General features: G+C 34.3%; 2 protein-coding genes across 3 annotated transcripts; one reads left to right on the forward strand and one right to left on the reverse strand.

The window, feature by feature from the left end:
• Positions 1 to 644: 644 nt before the first annotated feature.
• Positions 645 to 2687, forward strand: LOC120130896 (protein CONSERVED IN THE GREEN LINEAGE AND DIATOMS 27, chloroplastic-like). The gene is made up of 7 exons (XM_039148047.1): positions 645 to 1050; positions 1129 to 1281; positions 1343 to 1420; positions 1755 to 1850; positions 1994 to 2029; positions 2115 to 2296; positions 2391 to 2687. Exons 1-7 carry the CDS (start codon positions 820 to 822, stop codon positions 2551 to 2553), a joined length of 939 nt encoding a protein of 312 aa, XP_039003978.1. The 5' UTR covers positions 645 to 819; the 3' UTR covers positions 2554 to 2687.
• A 2030-nt stretch (positions 2688 to 4717) lies between these two features.
• LOC120130894 (U-box domain-containing protein 4-like) lies at positions 4718 to 10025 on the reverse strand. 2 transcript variants are annotated; one of them, XM_039148045.1, is made up of 6 exons: positions 9881 to 10025; positions 8629 to 8813; positions 8009 to 8289; positions 7387 to 7503; positions 5075 to 7105; positions 4718 to 4995 (listed from the first exon to the last, which is right to left on the reverse strand). In XM_039148045.1, exons 2-6 carry the CDS (start codon positions 8636 to 8638, stop codon positions 4936 to 4938), a joined length of 2499 nt encoding a protein of 832 aa, XP_039003976.1. In that variant the 5' UTR covers positions 8639 to 8813; positions 9881 to 10025; the 3' UTR covers positions 4718 to 4935. The 2 variants fall into 2 exon arrangements, with proteins under 2 accessions (XP_039003976.1, XP_039003977.1); XM_039148046.1 differs by lacking the exon at positions 8629 to 8813.
• Between the last annotated feature and the right edge of the window lie 12128 nt (positions 10026 to 22153).

Consider the following 22153-nt stretch of genomic DNA (forward strand, 5'->3'; position numbering starts at 1 on the left):
TAAATTCATAAGGCTACCCAAGTTTTGCGAGATCTCGATATTGCTTCTTCATGGAAACCGCCATGAACAGACTTGACTTTTACTAGTATTGCTTAGAAAAATCATAGTAAAAATTATATCAAGATAAAATACTCAAATAGAAATATTTTCACTTTTACTAGTATATGAATGTTGGTAAATTTGACGGATTATTTAGATATAGTGTTTTAATTAATTGATATTTTATATGTAAATAAATATTGATGTGAGTTGTATTAATGGATTAGGACCATGCATGACATGTCCATTAAATAATTTCTCCATTGAGCCACTTCAGAAAATTCAATTTGGATTTGAACGAGTGTTGATGCCAGAATTCAACTGACTGAGCCGAAGCTACAGCTCGAGCAAAACCCAACCCAAAGTTATTCTTTCTTGAAAGGGCCCAAGCCATCCTCTCGATCTATGGCCTCAATTTTAATACACTCTAGCTCGTGGAGGCACGAGCTATATACGAAAGATCATCGTGCAAGTCAATTTCTGCCACAGTTTTGTTGTATGAAGCAACCCTTCCCAACTCTCACGTCTCCAGCCACAAAAAATATTGGAACTTTTAATGGCGATTTACCGATTTCATCCACGTAACTCTCAGATAGGTCCTATTGTTCAGAATCCATCAAAGAAACAACATAAAAAAAACAAAGTAATTCTCTGGTTGCATCTGCTCCACGCAAATTATGTAGAACTAAAAGTTGTTTAAATGAACTCAATTATCTATTGGAGCGAGCTCTTCTCTTCGCCTCCCTGGATCGAACTCGGTTGAGAAAGATAGATAGATAGATGCTTAGATTAAATGTTCATTGTTCTCTAAATATTCCTACTCCGGCGCATGTTAAGCTTGGGAGTATTTATGGTTCTGCCTTAGCTAAGTTCAACGGAGGGCCGAAGCTGCCTCGTGGGGTTCCAGTCAGGGCCTTAAAAGATGAGATGGACGGTGGTATGAGCGGTGGCTTTGAAGGCCGGAGCTGGGAACCTGGCTTAGAGATCGAAGTCCCTTTTGAGCAAAGGCCGGTATGTTCACAAACTTAATATACTCTTCAAAATTGCATTTCTTATATGAACATGCAATCATCTGTTTGGTGAAAATAGGTGAATGAGTACTCGTCTCTGAAAGACGGTCCTCTGTATTCATGGGGAGAGCTGGGACCAGGCCAATTTTTCCTTCGTCTGGGAGGGCTGTGGCTAGTAACTTTCACGGTTCTTGGAGCCCCAATAGCAGCTGCAAGCTTCAATCCTTCGAGGGTAAGTCCAAAAATATTACTGTTTATTTTATTCGGACCCTTTTCTGATTCACACCTTGCAGGAACCTTTAAGATTTGTGCTTGCTGCTGGAACAGGAACTCTCTTCCTGGTGTCACTGATTGTATTAAGAATTTATCTGGTATGATCGCCTTCTTTAAGTTTTAACCTTCTTTGTTTCTGTTGTGCTTAAGAATGATTCAGCCATGACCATTTGTTAATCATTCCAGGGAATTATTGTGTGTGCCATGCATATCTAAAAAACATTTAATATGTCAATTAGCTTAAACAACCAAAGCACGATTCCATTTAACTAAAAATCTATACGGATAGTTTCATCAATCTTAACACCACAAAACTTCTTGGAAATGACACAACGAAACAATCGACTTAACTCACATAACCACAAAGCTCCTCCGGGTATCAGTTTCGGTGATCTTGAAAACATGAATGATGTATTATTCAGCATGTTGCAGGGATGGAGTTATGTTGGCGATAGGCTTCTATCAGCGGTAATACCATATGAAGAGACTGGCTGGTATGATGGTCAAATGTGGGTAAAACCACCCGAGGTTAGTACATAAGTCAATGGCGGCTCTTGGTTTCTAAAGAAAGAAAATTCTTTCAACATACACTTTAAGATTACACCGTCAAAAGCTTTCGCAGATACAATTTTATCCACTAATGCTATCTTAAATCCCTTTTCATTTTCCAGGTCCTGGCTCGTGACCGGTTGCTGGGCTCTTATAAGGTAGTATATATATCATATTCATATTTTTATGAATGAAAACAAGGCCATGGAAGCTTGACATGAGAAAATGCATGATGGCCTCCAGGTTAAACCAGTTATCAAGTTGTTGAAACAGACACTAGTCGGAACAGGGGCCTTACTCGTTACCTCGGTGTTTCTATTTATCTTCGCTACACCGGTGGAGGATTTCTTTAAAACAGCATTTGTCACAAAGGATGTATCATCAAGTGTTCTTGCTTTGAAAACCAACACAAAGTTCAATCTAAGGTATGTATATGGATGTCACACATGAAGATTCAACTTAAGTTCTAAAACTGTCATGGTATGTTACAACACCACTTTCCATGTATATGTATTGTAGGAAAGAAGAATTGCTTAGCCTGCCGATAGAGGTTAAGGATGATGACGATCTAGCAGCGGCAGCGGCAGAGGCTGCTGATGGAAGACCAGTGTACTGCAGGGATAGATTTTATCGTGCGTTAGCGGGTGGGCAGTACTGCAAATGGGAAGATCTAATGAAGTAGTTGGCTTGGTTGAATTCTGGGAATGGAGAACTTGTTGTTCTTGGAATTTTTATATGGTCAATTTGCTTTGAACATTGTAGCTAAAGAACATGTAAATGCCAAAATTTTCTGCAATTATTCATGCTTTTTAGAAAGTTTAAAGAAACAAATCCACAAACATCATGACCATTCATGATTTTACTGTATATAAAGTTTATAACATGTGAACTTATAACCAGTTTAAAATTCCAAGGATTATACACATCACGTTGACAACTTTTACATGCAAACTTATGAACAGTTTAACATTACTTTTCAAAATTATATTGAAAAAAATATTTTTAAAAAGTTAAAGTTTATGATTTAATTATTTAATATTGACTTAAGGGTTATTTTTGCTCATGTAATATATCCAATTTATCATTTTTGTCTCTACGGTTTTTTTGTATCATCCTAGCCCTCGAAGTTATTTAATGGTATCATTCTAGTCTTCGAAGTTATTTAAGGGCATCATCCTAGCCTTTGATGTCCATCAACCGTTTTGACTATAAGAATTGTGAGTCTTCTATGTACATGGGTGAAAGGATTATGATAAAATAATTACTAAACACTACAATGAAAAAATTCTGAAAATTTTATTATTTATTTCAGTGAGGTTAAAAAATTAGATAAAAATTTTAGAATTTTTTCTAATTGTTGTATTTAGTAAATATTTTATTATTAATTTTTTATGAATATCATGTCATTATCAAGTAACTTCAGTAATATTGGTTGACATGTAGATTGTTGGTATCGAACAACGTAGAATACTAACGGTTTTATTAGTCAAATTAGACTTTGAGGGCTAAGATGACATCCCTAAGCAATTTTGAGGGCTAATTTGATATAAAAAAAACTATAGAAAATAATAATAAATTAAATCTACTAAAAAGGATAAAAGTTTTTAATATTATTAGTGCAATCGCACGAGATTCAACTAGGTTCGCTCTTGCTGGTCACGCACATGTTGCGTTTGATCACGGTGACCTTGCCATTGTTGAGGCGAATGCAATCACAGCTAGCATCCTACTCACAATTGATCTGCAACTTCCACATGTGACAATTGCGAGTGATTCCTCTAATTTGGTTTGATAAGCGCTTAATTGTCACATAGATATTTCTGTGGTGTGGTGTGTTTTTTCTTGAGGCGTGACAACTTCTGAATAAGTTGTTCACCTCGTTGATGTGCGATACATTCGACTCTCATGCATTAGCCAAATGGTCATCGTCCTAATTGATCTCATTTTCCTTTATTTATGAGTTTTCGAAATCTATCTGTTAATGTACTTCAAGAAATTATTTCTAATTAATGCAAATTCGTATTCCTTTCATATTTATCTTATGATGAAGTTTGTAATTTTTATATTTGGATTGAAATTTATTTTTCACACAGATTTTTAGAAAGTTATACTCCATTTTTTAACATTATTTATTACTCCAAAGTTAACTTCAATCCAAAAATAATTTTTAATTGCATTACTGAATGGTCCTCAGTCCTCACTTCTTTCCGGTGACCCCTAGAAAAACATCATCCCGATCTCCTCGTCTGATGTGGCCACGTCCTATTGGTTTGTTACATTGGGGGAAAATACCCCACCGGCTTTATACTCACCCTCTTTTTCATTTCATTCTCAAATTATAAAAACTTGATAATATTACATGAAACCTGGAGGAAATTATAAAGATTGGAGGATTCGTTTTTCATTCTCAAATTATAAAAAAAAAAATCTAAATTATTGAAAGAAAACTTGATAATATTACATGAAACCTATTTTAAAAGCTTTAAAGAATCTGAACTGAAATCAAAATGAAACAATAAGGAAACAAAATTCAGACTGCTTAAAGAACATTAATTAACGCTGTTTGTCAAATTGATCATTGAAATATTGCACAGTCAAATAACTTTCGAAACATATACGTCAAACAAAATGGAACTCCAGAGAGGCATAAAATGACTGCTTCTTGGTTGGCTGCCTGCAAATGCATGACTTATGAATCAATCTGAATATCTAGTTTAAGCTGAAAAACAGTGGAGTCGAAAAAAATAAATAGCCATGGGGCATAAACCAGGACATTATTCGTCCATTCGTATTGTTACCCCCCCCCCCCATGCTCGTTGTGAAGACCAGACAGAGACTGACATTCATGAAATTCCCTTCTTACAATCACAAATGCACATATAAAAAAGAAGCATTTCACAAGAGGACTCCATCAAATCCTCTACAAACTAAATTTTTTTATTTCCTACACAAACCCTGTAAAATGTAAATCCAAGGAGCAAACCTTCCAAATGCAATATTTGGAACATCAAATGTATGCAACCTGTATATTAGATCCAATGCCGTGAATGCTGTTTTCCTACTTTCAGCCTCTCCCAGCACCACCATGTCGTTGGCTTCTGAAGTAGGTCAGAAGTGCCTGTGCCTGCAACCAACAGCAGCTTATGATAACTTTCAAGAAAGGTAAAAGAAAGATGGCTTTATCAGAAATGACAAGAGTATACCTTCTCTCTAGCTCTTGGGGTGCCGGACTGGGACAAGGCCACTAGTGGAGGAACAGCTCCTTCTTGGAGCACCATACTGCAAAACCTACCACTAGTTGTGCAGAGTTGTAAAAGAGCAGCAGCAGCATTTTCCTTCCCTCTCACCGAACCCAACTCAACCACCTCGACCAGCACAGGAATCCCACCCTCCTGCCCAATAGCATTCCTCCCTTCAGGAATTGTAGCAAGATTAGCCAAAACAGCAACTGCCTTATCAACCATTCCAGCTGCTGGGTCCATCAAGTCTACAAGGTGTCTTACAGCACCGGCTTGCACAATTCGGGCCTTGTTTTCATGAAATATTGACAGATTAAACAAGGCGGTAGCTGCATCTTTCTTTCCCCTAGGAGTACCATTCCCCAATAAATCAACAAGAGGCTCGATTGCCCCAGACCTTCCAATCTTGACTTTGTTATCCTCAATGACCGAAAGGCTAAAGAGAGTAGCAGCTGAGTTTTCTTTGGCTTCAGGGCTTCCTGTCTCAAGGACATGAATCAGAGGCTCAATTGCATTGGCATCAGCAATAGCTGTTTTGTTGTTATCATTAATTGATAAGTTAAGAAGTGCTGTAACAGCATTTTCCTGAATCTTTGTATCCGGTGAACGAAGCAAATCAACTAGCAAGGTAATGGCCCCAAAGTTTGATATTATAATCCGATTATCCATATTGTGTTTAGCAAGTAACCTGAGTTGAGTTGTGGCCTCTCTTTGATTATCAACTGAAGTGCTCTTCAAGTCCTCTACCAACTTCTTAACCTGGGATTCAATGACAGAAAGGTCAGCCCTGTTCTCAACACCAGATGAAGAAACTATCCTTGGAATGAACCTCTCTGATGGCCTATGCCAGATTGTTTGGCTTCGAGATCGTGCTTCTACCAATCGAGGAGGAAACTCAAGTTCTCTCTGTGGGACGACTGAGCTGACTGTAGGCTGTGGGTCAGATTTAACCTCCCCAGAAACATCACTATTGTAGGCTGTGAGATGAGTTTCAGAAGTCTCATTGGTCTCTCCAACTGCTCCTCGAGGAGAATCTGAATTAGAAAGTGCACTAGAAGCTGAAACAGATCTTGTATGGTTCTGAGATGACTGTCCTGCATTGTTAGAAGCTGACACAGGTGGTTCTCCAACGAAATTGTTATACCTTTTTTCCAACTCTGAACTGTCTACAGAACTATTTGGTGATGTTCTTGCAACATCCAGACCCTCTCCATTTCCAGCTATACCTGGCATGGAACCCTCCGAGGCAGAACGAGGATGCAGTGGGGAGGTTCCCTCCTGATGAATTCCACTGGATGTGACTAGGTTCTTACCAGCTTGACCTCTAGACCATAACTCAGGTGAAAATGGTTGGCTGCTTCTAGGAGCAAAACTATTTGAATCCCTTGGCAAGCCAGACTCTGCAGCCACAAGAAGTGGATAGGACTGGTTTACACTGATGGACTTCATGCGATTAGGCAACTTCACATTGTTTGACTCACACCAGTTTGCAATTAGTGCCTTTACTGTATAATTAGGAATAAGATTGGTATGAGTCAAAGTTTGCCGTGTCTTGGGGCAGACAGTGAGCCCAAGACCAATCCAGTTCTTAATGAAAGCCCGTTCATAGGTTTGTCCAGATGCCACAATCACTGGATCAGTCATTAGCTCTAGGGAAAGGGGGCAGCAGAAATCAGCAGGTATTGGGACCGGGCTACTGGTTGCAGATTGTTTCATTAATACAAAACGATCATGCATGCGAGTTACAAGAACAATTATTTTATCAATAAACTCAGCTTCTGCAGTATTTTCAGCTTGTTCTGCATTCTCCTTCAACTTTTCAAGGGCTACAGCTTCTATCAGAATCTCCTGGTTTGACCTCAAGCTCAAGTTCTCTGCAATTTTCACTATCATGTCCGAGGATGGTCCAACACTATCCACTTGATCCAGTATGGCTTCCCTGATGACAGATGATGCTTGCTCATATGCTACATGCTTAATTTTCTGTACACATTCCTGCAATCAATTGCCAATAGTTAAAACATCCTGAAATGTGGATTGTCCTTTAGCATTTTTTGAACTAAGAAATCAAATCAAAATGAAAGCTAAATATTTTCTTACATCTCAAAACTGTGTACTTACATGACATTCACTCTCCAATAGATGGCTTTTTTGGTATATGGTAATAATTGTGAGAATACAATAATTATGCTGTATTTATAAAACTTCAACACAACATGAAGAGTACAACTTCAAATAAAAGTATAAAACCTCAAGTAATTTGGGTTATAAATTACCTCAACGGATTCTGAACGCAATTCATCAGGCAGATGCTGATGGGAAGACTTCAAGAACTGGAATACATCCAGGCTAGAATTCCGAATCTTTGATATTACTGACTCAACTTGCAGAACCTAGAGACCAAGTGGAACAGAATATGGTTATCCAAGTGCATTTACTTAAAGCCCAACACTAATTGACTTGACTACTAGCTAATAAGAAAAATCTATTCTTATATATAATATTATTTTCAGAAAAAGCGCCCACCTATAGCAATTTTCCACCTAGATATGAGCAAACATTCAAGAATCAGGGCTTAAGGGACTAGATATATTCCAAAAGCTATTCATTCCAACATGATTATGTTCTGATAACCATAAGAAGTAAGAAGAAAATGCAGACATCCGTAGACCATATGGGCAGAAAATGTCTGACAGGAGAATTAACATTAATTTTACAGCAATAATCTACGACACACATTTCATAAGAAAATATTAACTTTCAGACAAGTAATTGATCAAAGCTTCATGATATCAGGGGTATGCCAGTGCTAAAAGGTTAGCTTAGGCACTTCTTCCAGCCGTAAGCTGACTGAAATTGCCAAGTGAAGTTGTGAACTTAAAGTAACTAGTAACTTACAAAGTAAACTTTACTCGAAAGGGGTTGCCTGCTTTCGAATTGCTCCCTCAATTCTTCTATATTGAGACTTAATCCTTCAAATGCCTTACTAAGCACTTCATCGGAAGATATTTCTGAATCAAGGATAGAGCTAAGAATTGGCTTCAACAACTTAAGTATCTCTTCTGCTCCCTGGTAATACTTCTGAACTGGTTCCGAGTTTATGTTCTCAGAAGATGACAAATCTAAAAATGAGGAAATGTTACTGAGAAGCGCGTTTAACAAAGATATCTGCATATGATCTGGGTAACCAAAAGAGAAGTCAGAGAGATCACAAGTAAGAAAGAGGAGAAGGGCAAAAACAGCAATAATAATAACTATCATGCATAGCAAAAAAGCAATATGATATCTCTTTGTCATGAAAACACAGGAAGGTTGGAGCCTTATTACTTTGGTTCAACAAATAATTTCTTTCTCAGCCTTCAATTTAACCTAAAGCAAAATCATCAGTGAACTCGAGCATATGCCAGCAACACCACCAATACTACAGCTATTTTTCATAACAAAACTGATATAAGGACAAAATGAAAAGAAAAAAGTGAAACAGGAAAGTCTACATAAATTCAGGACATAGCACGTACCGTGTTTCATAAATTCCAACAGAACAAAAATCTCAATGATGGATTATGGATCCTTTGGAAACCATATTATTCCATAAAACTGAAGAAAACCCTTTGAACACCAGTACGATAGCCTATGTAGAACACTATCTTGATAACAAGAACCAGACAAGTATTTGAAATCTCATATTCACCAACTAGAAATCCTAATAAAGAACAAAAACAATAAATAAATCGACATTTAAACCGTCAAATATAATATTGACCACCAAAATGCAAACCTAAAAGAAAAAGTAAAAAGTAACCACCTCTCCGCAGTAAACATAACACGATGCCATCCCACCCCACCATCAAGGAGAGAGTTAGTTGACTAAAGAAGCCAAATTCTTGTCAAAGGTTATATGAAATATATGAAGGTTAGGGAATAATTGAAAGTAACTGTTCCTTCAATGGATTCATCTAAACTCCAATGCCTCATAAACTTCAGTACTACAGGCAGAGTCCCTCTTCACTAAAGTATTTTTTTTTATTTTGATATATATATTTTTTATTTTGGGTAAGCATTTGCACTTCTATCAAAAGTTAATGCACATCAGATGTACCTTTTGGAATAAAAAAGGACACCATTGGAACAAAAATAATAGGATGTAGAACCACCATACGATGATATAAACCCAGTATTAGCATGCTTCAAATCGAAGATATAAAGACCTTAACAAGAATTACAAAAACAAACATAAAACGTTACAGCAGCCATGTTCAAATTCCACATGCTACTAGATTAAAACTAGTGCAGCAGTAATGAAGCCGACAAATTAACCCGAATCATTACTTCCAAAACTCATCTTCAAGTGGCTTCTTATATCATTTATATGGCACAGCGTATAATTTATGTGCTTTCCAAGTTCCTACCAACAGTATAGTAACATCACACCTAAGTCAAATTCTTTTATAACAAACTTCTGCTGTTTTTCAGAATTTCCCAACAGCAACGAAAAACAAGTAATTAATTAAACCTACAACTCCATAATTCCTCCTTAAAATCTCAATTATCCAAAAAACCCTTTAACCTTTCAACCCCATACCATGAAACAACATGATCGTAAAGAAAGTAACTAGATCAAATGGGTTTCCTTATCATTTCAAAACTATCTAACTCCAAAGAAGTAAACAAGAACCCAAATTCGTATATAGACAACAAAAGATAATTGAACTTAACAAAATAAAAAGAAAAATTCCAAAGCCACAGGAAAAAGAAAAAAAGAAACGGAACCTTAATGCAGCTTTGAATTCTGGGTTCTTTCTCTTCGGTGGTCCGCTAATCTTTCCAAGAATGTTAATAAATAAGTCCCAGATTTCGTTATTCTGTTGCTGGGTCTTCAGACATTTTACCCCTTTTCCAGGTTTTTTTTTTAATTTCGGGATTAGTTAATTCTTTTACTATTTAATTTCTTTATGAATATATTGACTTGAATTTTCGGAATTTATTTTAATTATACCTTTGTGATCGGCCACAAGTAGTAATCGTAGTAAATAATTAAACATCCTCACATTTTTTTTACTAATTCAACAAAAACATTTCCAATGAGAATATTCATATGTAAGTTATATATTCTAATTTCATTTTTAAATCATCGTAAGTACTCAATTAAATAATCATAAAATTACAATTAATAGCATGCTTTATACAAATTAAATTATCACTTTCATGTTTTGAATTTATTAATTTAAAGAACCACCACAAAACATATGATAGAACTTTAGAGGGAAATACAAGCAAGCAAAAATCTGCTCATTCGGTTATTTAGATTAACCAGCATTTTCAAATAATGCAATTTCTTACACGCCATGAAAATCAATAGCTTTTCTATAAAATCAAAATACATGCCCTGAACTAGAATTATCTCATCGGTTGCCCGTTAAGAAAATAACAAAATTAGCAAGCACAGACGGTCTAACGCTATAAATGGTTTTCAAGGCATTGGATTATAGAGAGGCCTGGGTGATATACTGATACTTAGCATCAAATAAGAGCAAAGAGCACATCGAAGTAAGTCAAGACATGACCTTCGAAGAAGAGCCGATGGGGATTTTAGACCAAGAGGTCTAGGAGTTGAGAAACAAGCAGATTCCTTTGGTGAAGGTCTTATGGAGGAACCATTGAACCGAAGAAACAACTTGAGAGACTAAGGAGGACATGTAACCTCAATACCTACATATGTTCTACTCAGGTAAATTTCGAAGATGAAATTTTCTTTTTGGAGAGGAGAGGTGTAACACCACAATTTTTGGGTTAGTAGTTTCGGGTAAACTCCGACGAGTTAAAATAGGCCAAGGAACCATTTAGATGTGTTGGGTTAAGTTTGGCTTGCTTAAGTTTGACCTTGAGCCCATTAAAGCTTAAAAAATGGTGTTTTTGAAGTGTGTAAGAAAGAAGGAGGACTAGGAGAGCAAATAACCCCTAAATTTATTCAAAGGCTAATTTCCAATTAAGATTGGTGATGTCATGACTGAAAACTCCTCATATATTTTTTTTCACAACACTTTTTCTTCTTCCTTCCTCCATTCAAACTTTATTTCTTCTTCCTCTTCATAACTTGAGCAAAAGTGAGGACTTTGTGAGTTTCATCCATTGTCTAAGAAGTCCAAGGTAAGAATTGAAATCCTCACCCTTTGAGCTTTCATCCAAGTATTCTTTTGCAAGCTTTAGCCATGGAAAATCATAAGTATGGGTTTAAGGTGGGTTTTGGGTTTTAGGTTTCTTTAGTATTTCCAATTCGTTTTAAGGACTAGGAAGCATGTTTATAACATTCTTAAGCTTCTAATTGGGTTAGTAACTCATTTCATGGATTGTTTTAGTGAGAGAAGTGGGTGAAAGATCAAAGGTAAATGACAAGGAGAAAGAGGTTATTGGGTGAGTTTGAGGTTGTTCTTACAACTCCTATGTGTAAGGTAAGACACTTCTAACATTCCTCTACTGCTTGTAGATCAGCATGTGTAGTTTGATTGCTTGTATGTATGTATGTATGAGTCAATTGTGTACACTTGGGGGTTTAAAGCATCAAAATGGGGATTTATTGTTAGTTATGTGTAAAGTAAAGACCTTTCATGTTATGAGGAGTTTTAGATGAGTGAAACAGAATGTTCTAGGTAGAGGGTATCGATGCTGTAAGAATAGTACCGATACTGTTAGTCGTGCAAAGGTAAAATTTAAAGGAGTTTGTAAGGAGAGTATCGATTCCACATCAAGGAGTATCGATATTTCTCGGGTAGTATCGACACTCGGGGCCTAGTATCGATATTTGAGGTTTTGATCAGATTCTATAATGCAAATTTAGTATCGGTACTCATGGGAGTATTCGATACTGAGGGTAGAATATTGATACTCCCAATAGGGGTATCAATACCGAGGTATTTTTCAAAACATCGAAAGTAATTTTGGTATCGGTACTCAAGGGAGTATTGATACCCAAGAGAGGGAGTATCTATACTCTTAGGAGAGTATTGATACTGGGATAGTTTTTTCAAAACATCGAAAGTAAATTTGGTACCGATACTCGGGAAAGTATCAATACCACAATAAGGGATTACCAATACTCAAAGAGGAATCAATACCATCTGATTGTTTGGGCCTTAAGCCTAGCTGAGATTAGAGGGATGAAACAAGGGGTTTGGTGAGGGAAGCCTTCTAATAAGCCTACAAGTGAAAATCTAAATGAATTGTATGATAACATAAGATCTTTATGAGGTAAGATTCCATAAGACTTATACATTGCTTGATGTTCGGGAAACATTGAGGACTCTTGAGTTACTTGTGTACGACATTAATATAGTTTATTAGAAGATTATCCGAATATATCCAATTCAATGCTTGTGCACTTTAAATGCTAGTTGAATGTTGCACTAATGATGAGTGACCCCGGGCAAATTCCAAGTACTCTAGAGAAGTAGACTAGTCGAGTGAGTTCCGATGCTATGTGACCCGAACTCAGCTCAAGATTTAGGGAGATGCTGATGCTATGTGACCTAGGTCTCAACTAAGGTTCTTTAGTAAGAAAATAGAGGTGTGAGTTTTGTGATGCTAAGTGACCCGAGCTATACCATGATGCTTACATTGTTTGTTCTGTTATTCTATATAATTGTCCATAACCATACTTGTTGCATGCTTGTATGTTGGATGCATGTAGTATAGTTGGGTTATTTGTGTGCCAATGAGCTTGTGAGCTCAGCATATGAAATGTGTTTTCGTGCGTAGGTTCTTAGTGTCATCAGAGGAGCTTGTCGCCAGGTTTTAGAATTTCCATACTTGATCACCTATCAGAGTACATCTCGAGTATTTAGTAGGCATGTATTGTGATAGGCCATTATCATTTATTTGAGTCGTAAACTTTGTTTTATATTTACATATTTTTAGAGACTAATGTTGGGAGCTCCCCCATATTTTTAAATACTTATATTTTGTAAATGTATTTCACTTTGGGTATTTATATTATTTTCGAATGTTAAGTTGATCAAATGTTTTTAAAAATGGTTAGTCACTTAGGTGATTTTTGTGACATTCTAATCACTCGGACTTTGGGTCGAATCGGATTAGGTGTTACACTTTTTTGCATTATTTGATATTTTCACAACACTCAACATAGAAAAACACTGAAAAATCAATAAATAGAACCAAAAATTATAAATAAGTTTAATTTAAATAATGTTATATTAATATATGTGTATATACATACCTCGATAAGAAGCCGATGAAAAGAAGAACCCTAAACCTAAGAAATTAAAGAATCTCTAGTGCTGAATGAGGTGAATAAAAACCTTTTGCAATTTACTCGCAAATTTCTTTATATTATTCAAGTACTTTTTCACTTCTCTTGTTCTTGTTTTATTGCAATGTGTTTGATGTTTTTAGCTCACTGAAATTTCATTATCTAGTATAATTTAGACCCCTCAAATAAAACACTATGTTTAAATAAGCCTTCATACTTATTTTATAGTTAAATAAGCACTTAGTTTATGATTTTTATTTATTAAAGTCCTTAATCTAGTTGGCACATTTTTGTGATTATGTGGAAGATGAGATGACAAAATGACATGGTAAGATAAATTATTAATTATATGTATTCATTTTAATATTATATTTTTATTCTTAGTCATGTTCTAGAGTATATAACTTCTATCATAAGGATCAATTTCTAGTCACATAAGTTTATAATAATTCTATAAGGCATTCGATAATTTATTTAGATATAAACATTTGTTATAGTCTTCATTAGGCTCAAAAAGTTATTCTTTTCAAAATTGTATATAAGATTTTCCACTTCATATAACATTTTTATGTGCATAATGAGAATAGTCTATGAAATTAAAAAAATCGTAAAATTATCATTATAAGTTGAACCGACTAATATTTTAAATAAAACACTATGTTTAAATAAGCCCTCATACTTATTTTGTAGTTAAATAAGCACCTAATTTATGATTTTTATCCATTAAAGTCCTTAATCTAGTTCGTACATTTTTGTGATTACGTGGAAGATGAGATGACAAAATGGCATGGTAAGATAAATTATTAATTATATGTATTCATTTTAATATTGTATTTTTATTCTTAGTCATGTTCTAGAGTATATAACTTCCATCATAAGGATCAATATCTAGTCACATAAGTTTATAATAATTTTATAAGGCATTTGATAATTTATTTAGATATAAACATTTGTTATAGTCTTCATTCGACTCAAAAAGTTATTCTTTTCAAAATTGTATATAAGATTTTCACTTCGTATAACATTTTTATGTGCATAATAAGAATAGTCTATAAAATTAAAAAAATCGTAAAATTATCATTATAAGTTGAACCGACTAATATTTTTATAAGAAATTTATAAAACCTTGATTTTTGGGTTAGTGGTTTTAGACTAACCTAAGAGGGAACCTAATAGCCTTATACAAAGCTTTGGACCAAGTATGAGTTGATTTGGGCATATGTTGAGCCCAAATTGAGATAAAAGAGGTATTTTTGAATTGAGACTAATTGAGGAAAGACCTAAGTTGTAAATATTTTATTAATTTGTACAAATGCAAATTTCCATTTAATGAGATCTTGTCACACGTTGGAATCATCCCCTACTCTTGTCTTCTTCCTCTTTTTCAAAACTTATTCCCTTCTCTTCTCTATCTTGAGAAAATATGCTAGCTTGGCTAGAAAGGATTTCCTTATTGAATCAAAGAATGTAAGTTTTGTAATCCACTTTTATAGAGCTTCATTTTAAGCTCTTATCTTCTTGGTTTGGCTAAGGAGCCATAGATGGGAAATTATGAGAGGTTTAAGTTTGTGAGCAAAACCCTTCCTTTTGGAGTTAGATTTCATTCTTGGAGAGCCTCCTTAATCCCTTTTAAGTTCTTAGTTGAGTAAGTGATTCATTCTTTTTCTTGTGGTTATGAGAAAAGTGAGAGAAAGCTCTAAGGTGAATGACAAAGAGAAAGTGCTGCTTGGATAAGCTTGAGGTTGATTCTCTAGCTTCTTGTATCAGGGTAATACATTTCTAACACTTCTATAACGTATGAGATCAATAAGTGTAGTGTTATTTCTTATATGAGTTTATAAAGCATGTGGGTGCATTTGTGCTTATAGTATGAAATGAGATGTTTGATGTTGTTCATGCATAAAGAAATGACCTTTTATGATCCTTTAACTCTACGTAAGTTTTAAACACTGTTTGAGGGTCTTGAGAAGGTCTTAGGAGTGATTTGGAGAGTTCCACTCAAGAGAAATAGGGCTTTTTTGGGTTTAGGGTATGGATATTGTATGAATAATACCGATATTGTTCGTCTAAAAAAGTTAAATTCAGAGTTCTTTTGTGAGGTGGTATCGATACCCATTCTTGAAGTATCGATACCGTTCATTGGGTATCAATACTCAAGGCTTAGTATCGATACACGAGGAGCAATTCAAATTTTAGTGAGCTAATTTGGTACTAGTACTTGGGTAAGTATCGATACCATATACGATATTATCGATACTCTAGGTTGTAACATCCCAAAAACCAGGTTAACGACTAAATTGTAAGATTTTGAAAACTTCATATCTAATTTCAAAAAATTAAGAAGTTCAAGGGTTTATTTGGAATAATTTTTGTGAAGGATTGCTTAGCAAAGATTAAAAGAGGAAGGGGTATATTGGTCTTTTGGCAAATAATGAATTTAAAATTATTAAGGGGGTATTATATCTACACGTGGAAGGAAATGAAGATTATCAGAGAAATCTAGAATATTTTCTCCATCCTTTCTTCCTCCTCTCTACGTGAGTGCTTGGCTAAGGTAAGGATTCTTCCAATTTATTATTTCTTATAATTTATGAGTAGTTTTGACTCTTGGAGTATTAAGAAAACTTAAGGAAGCTTTAAGAGAAATATAAACTAACAGAGTTGCAAGATATGAGAGATTTTTTTGAATCATATTTGACTTGTCATAAGCTGAAATAAGGAATCTAAAGTATTACATAAGGATTTAAGACATGTTGAATATTTGGTATGATTTTTGGGTTTAAGTGTTCTAGTTAGATATTGGATGTTAAGATGAGTTAAAGTGAGATAAGTTGATTTGAATAAGTGTAGTTGAGTTTAAAGGCTTTAAAGAAGAGTAAAATGAGAAATTTAGCTGAGTTTGGTTGATTTTTGGGTTCAAATAAGTAAGTTCTGGGTAAGGGGTATTGATACTAGATGAACAATACCGATATTTCCAAGTAAAAATAGGTGAGATCGAGGTCTGGGTATCGATACTGGATGAGTAATATCGATACCATAAGGTAAATTGTATGAAATCCTTTAATTAGTACCGATATCGAATGAGTAGTATCAATACCAAGAGGTATTGATACCAGTGAAGAAGTATCGGTACCATTTTGAGAGATAAAATTCCCGAATCGAAGTAGTGTATCGATATCGAAGTATAATATCGATACCTTAGTATAAAAGTATCAGTATTGTACATTGGGTACAAATACTATTCAAAGTGTAATAATGAATTAAGTGCTTTGTTTTGCTCAAGTTATTAGTGATTGAATTATAATATTATGAATTCTGATATTTATTTAGATCGTATATTTGTGTAGATATTGATCGAAAGCAAGATCCAGTCGATTCAAAGTTATAAAACCGATCTAAGGTGATAAATGTTTAGCTCTGAGTAAGTGATGCTAAGGTGAGTGCATATCCTGATACCTATGGTGGTCTATGGAAATGAGACTTGTGATGAGTCTATTTACAATGTATTGATTTTATTATTTCATGAATACCAGGATGTTATTAATGTGATTTCTATGTGTACATGAGTACATGCATATGTCTATATGTTAAGTTCATTGCTATACATGAGTCATGTGTTACATGTGATATTATGTGAATACATGTCTATGTGGTAACCTATGTGAACTGATATAAATGACCTATGTGAAATCAATGAGAAAGTGAGATAAGCTCAATAACATTGACCTATGTGATTACATGAGAAATGATATAAGCTATGTGACTATGAGCTATTTGAGTACCTGTCTATGTGATGATCTATGTGACTATGTGAACATGGGATATAATATATGAGATACAAAATTATGTGAATAAATGGAAATATGAAATGTGTAAATAGTAAAGCCCATAAGTATGTGTTATGAGAGCTAAGGGTATAATTGGCATGCCAAGAGTCGAAGGTTCTACGCGGTCATTCGGGACATCTATGTGGTCTTTCGAGACATCTATGTGGCACTTTGGTGTAATTTATACGAGTTGTGGTGACAGCATTTGTGCACAACCTCAATGCACTCACATACCTTAAGTTCTTAGAAGTGTACCATAGGCTATTAAAAGAAATAACCTAAATAAACAAGATGTAATGTCATGTGTTTTGCTTTGTGGAATGTATTACATAATGTCTTACAAAGGTTAAGTACACGATTATAAGTCTTAGATGGTTTAATAGTTTTGAATAGTGATTATGATAATGATGTTAATAATGATATTGAATATGATGATACTGATACTGATATATATATATATGTCTGTGTGTGTGTGCGTGTACTTATGTTTTTGCTACATGATGTGTTTTATAGTTCTTAATATGATTATATAAAATGCTTATAGTATGATTAATGGATAAGATGTTTTATCATATATTTCATATGTCTCACTAAGTATGTGACTTAGCGTGTGAGTGTTTCACACGTAGGATCAAATAAGCCTGAGGAGTAAGGATAAGAAGTTGGGACTGCATATCTTTAGAGGATCAGATCAGAAGCAATATATATATAGTAGGTTCTTTTGTTATATAAAATATTGTTGGCATGTAATTATAAGTTGAAATGGTATATGCTATGATCGGTTTTGTAAAGCTTTTTTATTGTAATTATGTAAATTATTCAAATTTATTTTAATATAAATTTGTACTTTTCAATTATTTTATGAAAGTAAATGATTTTGAAAAGTCAATGTGACACCTCGAATTTTGTATCCGGGATGGATATGGGTTGGGGTATTACATTTAATGGTATCAGAGTCAAGGTTTAATCGATTCTAAGCGTAAACCGAAGTTAAATGAGTTTTAAAAAGTATACATGCCAACAAGAAGTGAAAAACTTCTGATCTGCTAAGTAATGAATTTGTTGTCTTACTAATAGAGTTATATGGTTATGTTTATTAGATTTCTGACCACGAGAGCTCCCGAAGTGAAGCGAGAAATGATAGACCTGAAGGTAATAACAATTCACCTGCCATGGCCAGACAGGATGAAGAACGAACACCTCCGGTAGTACCTGTACAAGATCAGGGGTTGTTTTTCAGGACGTTGAACGCTATTTTGACGCGTTTTCAACCTTCCACTCCCTCAACTCCTAGAATAAATGTAGAGAAAGAGTTAAAAGGGTTAGGAGCACTTGAGTTCAAGGGTGAAGCTGAGGAAGGTCATGTTGTTGCGGACCTTTAGTTAAATGATGTGAATATAATGTTAGAGGGTCTCCACTGTTCTAAATTAGAAAAGTTAGATAGAGTAGTTTCGTTACTTTGTGGGCAAGCTAGGTTATGGTGGACAAATGTTACCATAAGAATGTCAAGTGATAAAGTGACATGGTCATTGTTTTTAGAAAAGTTCAAGAATAAGTATATTGGTGATCAGCTTATTAGGCAAATGAAGCAAGAATTCATGAACTTGAAGCAATGGAACTACATTGTGTAAGAGTATGAATGTGAGTTTAATAATCTAAGTAGATTTGCTGCTGAGTTAATTTTGACTGAGAAGGATATATGTGATTGGTTTGTGGAGGGCTTGCACCCTAGATTAAAAGAGTTGTTGTTAGCTTTGAATGTGTCCTCATTTCAAGAAGTGGTTAATCGTGCTAAAACTCTAGAGAGAGCTCAGAATGATAGGTATGGAGAATAAAAATCTCAGATGATTAAGAGAGCTGATACTTCATCGAGTTTAACACCATCAAAGAGAAGTAGAGATTCTGATTTTCAACCACAGATTAAGTCAGAATCAACTGAATCTTCTATTATAAGATCAAATTTAAGTCAATTAGGCAATACCCGCATTATGGAAAGAATCATACCGGAGTATGTCGAGTAAACTCTGGAGCCTGCTTTAGATGTGGTAACATCGGACATTTTATTCGAGATTGTCCATTTATGCTAGATGAAACTGCACAAATTGAGTGATCTGCTACGGTATCTCAGAGAGGTAGAGGCAGAGGTCGAGGAAGAAATTAATCTGAGATATCCACTCAATATGAGATGCATTCAACTGCTCGGGTTTACAATATAAGGACTAAAAAAGATTACGATGATCCATAGATCATTGCAGATACTTATCAATTATATGATAAAGTAATTTTGGTTTTGATAGATTCGAGATCAATATATTTGTACATTAGTAGCAAATTAGTAAGAGAATTGAAAATTCTGATTAGAAGCAACAAGTAATGACGTGTTAGTGATTAAATCGTTAGAGCATGGTTCTCGGTTAAATAAGTTGTATCGATTCATTTGAGGTACGAGAAACTTATTCCGAAAAACATATAAGGAGCTAAGAATGGTTAATTAATAAGAAATAATCTAGAACAAGGTTTTATGCAAGTGTGTTGACTATAAAGGTTATGTGAGGGTAAGTGTAACAGAGTTAAAAGATTGGAAGAAAATGTCAGGCTAAGTTAATCAAGTATGGCGTGGATTTGATTATGGTTGTGTATCTTGACCACGTAGATGTAGTCAAGGGATGAGGATTGTAAAAGAGTAAAGGTTTTTCTTATGTTGCAAGCAATTTGAGAATGAGGAAAGAAATCAATTGACTTATAATCTTGAATTGATAATTATTGGGGTTATCGTGTTGATAGTACACTATTATGTACATGGTGAATGACGTTATACAGAATTCTAAAGGTCAATAGTAGGTATTAAATTAAAGGAGTGAAAAGTTTGGTAATTGATTGAATTGCTGGGAGATTGAATACAAGTTTATTAAATGCAGCTACAAAAAATTAAAGTAATGAAAGCAATCTAAGAACGTAAGGGTGATATAATTAGATGATTTCTCCATCTCTATGTGCAGTGAAAATTTGAGGATGAGTTTTTTTAAGGGGGAGAATTGTAACATCCCAAAAACCAGGCTAGTGACTAAATTGTAAGATTTTGAAAACTTCATGTCTAATTTTGGAAAATTGGAAAGTTTAGGGATTTATTTGGAATAATATTTGTGAAGGATTAATTAGAAAATATTAAAAGAGGAAAGGGTATATTGGTCTTTTGGAAAATAATGAATTTAAAATTATTAAGGGGTATTATATCTACACGTGGAAGGAAAGGAACATTACTAGAGAAATCTAGAATCTTTTCTCCATCATTTCTTCCTCCTCTCTACGTGAGTTCTTGGCAAGGTAAGGATTCTTCCAGCTGATTATTTCTTATAATTTATGAGTAGTTTTGACTCTTGGAGTATTAAGAAAACCTAAGGAAGCTTTAAGAGAAACAGAAACTAACAGAGTTGTAAGATATATGAGATTTTGTATAAAGGGTTTTTAAGTGAATTGATGAGAACAAGTTAATAAATGGATTTTGAAGTCATATTTGACTTGTCATAAGCTGAAATAAGGAATCTAAAGTATTAGATATGGATTTAAGAAATTTTGAATATTCGGTATGATTTTTGGGTTTAAGTGTTCTAGTTAGATATTGGATGTTAAGATGAGTTAAAGTGAGATAAGTTGATTTGAATAAGTGTAGTTGAGTTTAAAGGCTTTAAAGAATAGTAAAATGAGAAATTTAGCTGAGTTTGGTTGATTTTTGAGTTCAAATAAGTAAGTTATGGGTAAGGGGTATCGATACTGGATGAACAATACCGATACTTCAAAGTAAAAATAGGTGAGATCGAGGTCTGGGTATCGATACTGGATTAGTAGTATCGATACCATATGGTAAAGTGCATGAAATCCTTTAATTAGTATTGATATCGAATGAGTAGTATCGATACCAAGGGGTATCGATACTAGTGAAGAAGTATCGATACCATTTTCTGAGATGAAATTCCAGAATCAAAGTAGGGTATTGATACCGAAGTATAGTATTGATACCATAGTATAGAAGTATCGGTATTGTACCTTGGGTATCGATACTATTCAAAGTGAAATAGTGAATTAAGTTCTTTGTTTAGGTCAAGTTATTGATGATTGAATTATAGTATTAAGAATTCTGATATTTATTTAGATCATATATTTGTGTATATATTGATCGAAGCAAGATCCGGACGATTCAAGTGTAAGACCGATCTAAGGTGATAAAAAGTGAAATAGTGAATTAAGTTCTTTGTTTAGGTCAAGTTATTGATGATTGAATTATAGTATTAAGAATTCTGATATTTATTTAGATCATATATTTGTGTATATATTGATCGAAAGCAAGATCCGGACGATTCAAAGTGGTAAGACCGATCTAAGGTGATAAGTGTTTAGCTTTTACAAAATGAGGCTAAGGTGAGTGCATATCTTGATGTCTATGGTGGTTTATGGAAATAAGACTTGCGATGAGTCTATTTCCAATGTGTTGATTTCATTATTTCATGAATACCAGCATGTTATGATTTCTATGTGTATATGAGTACATGAATATGTCTATATGTTAAGTGCATTGCTATACATGAGCCATGTCTTACATGTGATATTACGTGAATACATGTCTATGTGGTAACCTATGTGAACTAATATAAATGACCTATGTGAAATCAATGAAAAAGTGAGATAAGCTCAATAACATTGACCTATGTGATTACATGAGAAATGATATAAGCTATATGACTCTGAGCTATTTGATTACATGTCTATGTGACTATGTGAACATAGGATATAATCTATGTAATACATAATTATGTGAATAATTGGAAATATAAAATGTTTAAAGAGTAAAGCCCATAAGTATGTGTTACGAGAGCTAAGGGTATTGTTGAAAACATTTTGATATTTCGATATAACAAATTAAGTTAAATGAATTTTAAGATTTTCCAAATGATTTTC

This window comes from Hibiscus syriacus, unplaced genomic scaffold (genome assembly GCF_006381635.1).
Source record: "Hibiscus syriacus cultivar Baekdansim isolate YM2019G1 unplaced genomic scaffold, ASM638163v2 tig00110548_pilon, whole genome shotgun sequence".
Classification (NCBI taxonomy): domain Eukaryota; kingdom Viridiplantae; phylum Streptophyta; class Magnoliopsida; order Malvales; family Malvaceae; genus Hibiscus; species Hibiscus syriacus.

Bases quoted from the DNA above. Each gene is read 5' to 3' on its own strand.
- LOC120130896 (XM_039148047.1), top strand. From the start codon at position 820: ATGCTTAGATTAAATGTTCATTGTTCTCTAAATATTCCTACTCCGGCG. The intron at 1,051-1,128 runs GTATGTTCACAA...TGGTGAAAATAG, and splicing joins TCCCTTTTGAGCAAAGGCCG to GTGAATGAGTACTCGTCTCT. The intron at 1,851-1,993 runs GTTAGTACATAA...TTCATTTTCCAG, and splicing joins TGTGGGTAAAACCACCCGAG to GTCCTGGCTCGTGACCGGTT.
- LOC120130894 (XM_039148045.1), bottom strand. The intron at 7,504-8,008 runs GTAAGTTACTAG...CTTGGTCTCTAG, and splicing joins TTTCGAGTAAAGTTTACTTT to GTTCTGCAAGTTGAGTCAGT. The intron at 7,106-7,386 runs GTAATTTATAAC...AATTGATTGCAG, and splicing joins TGCGTTCAGAATCCGTTGAG to GAATGTGTACAGAAAATTAA.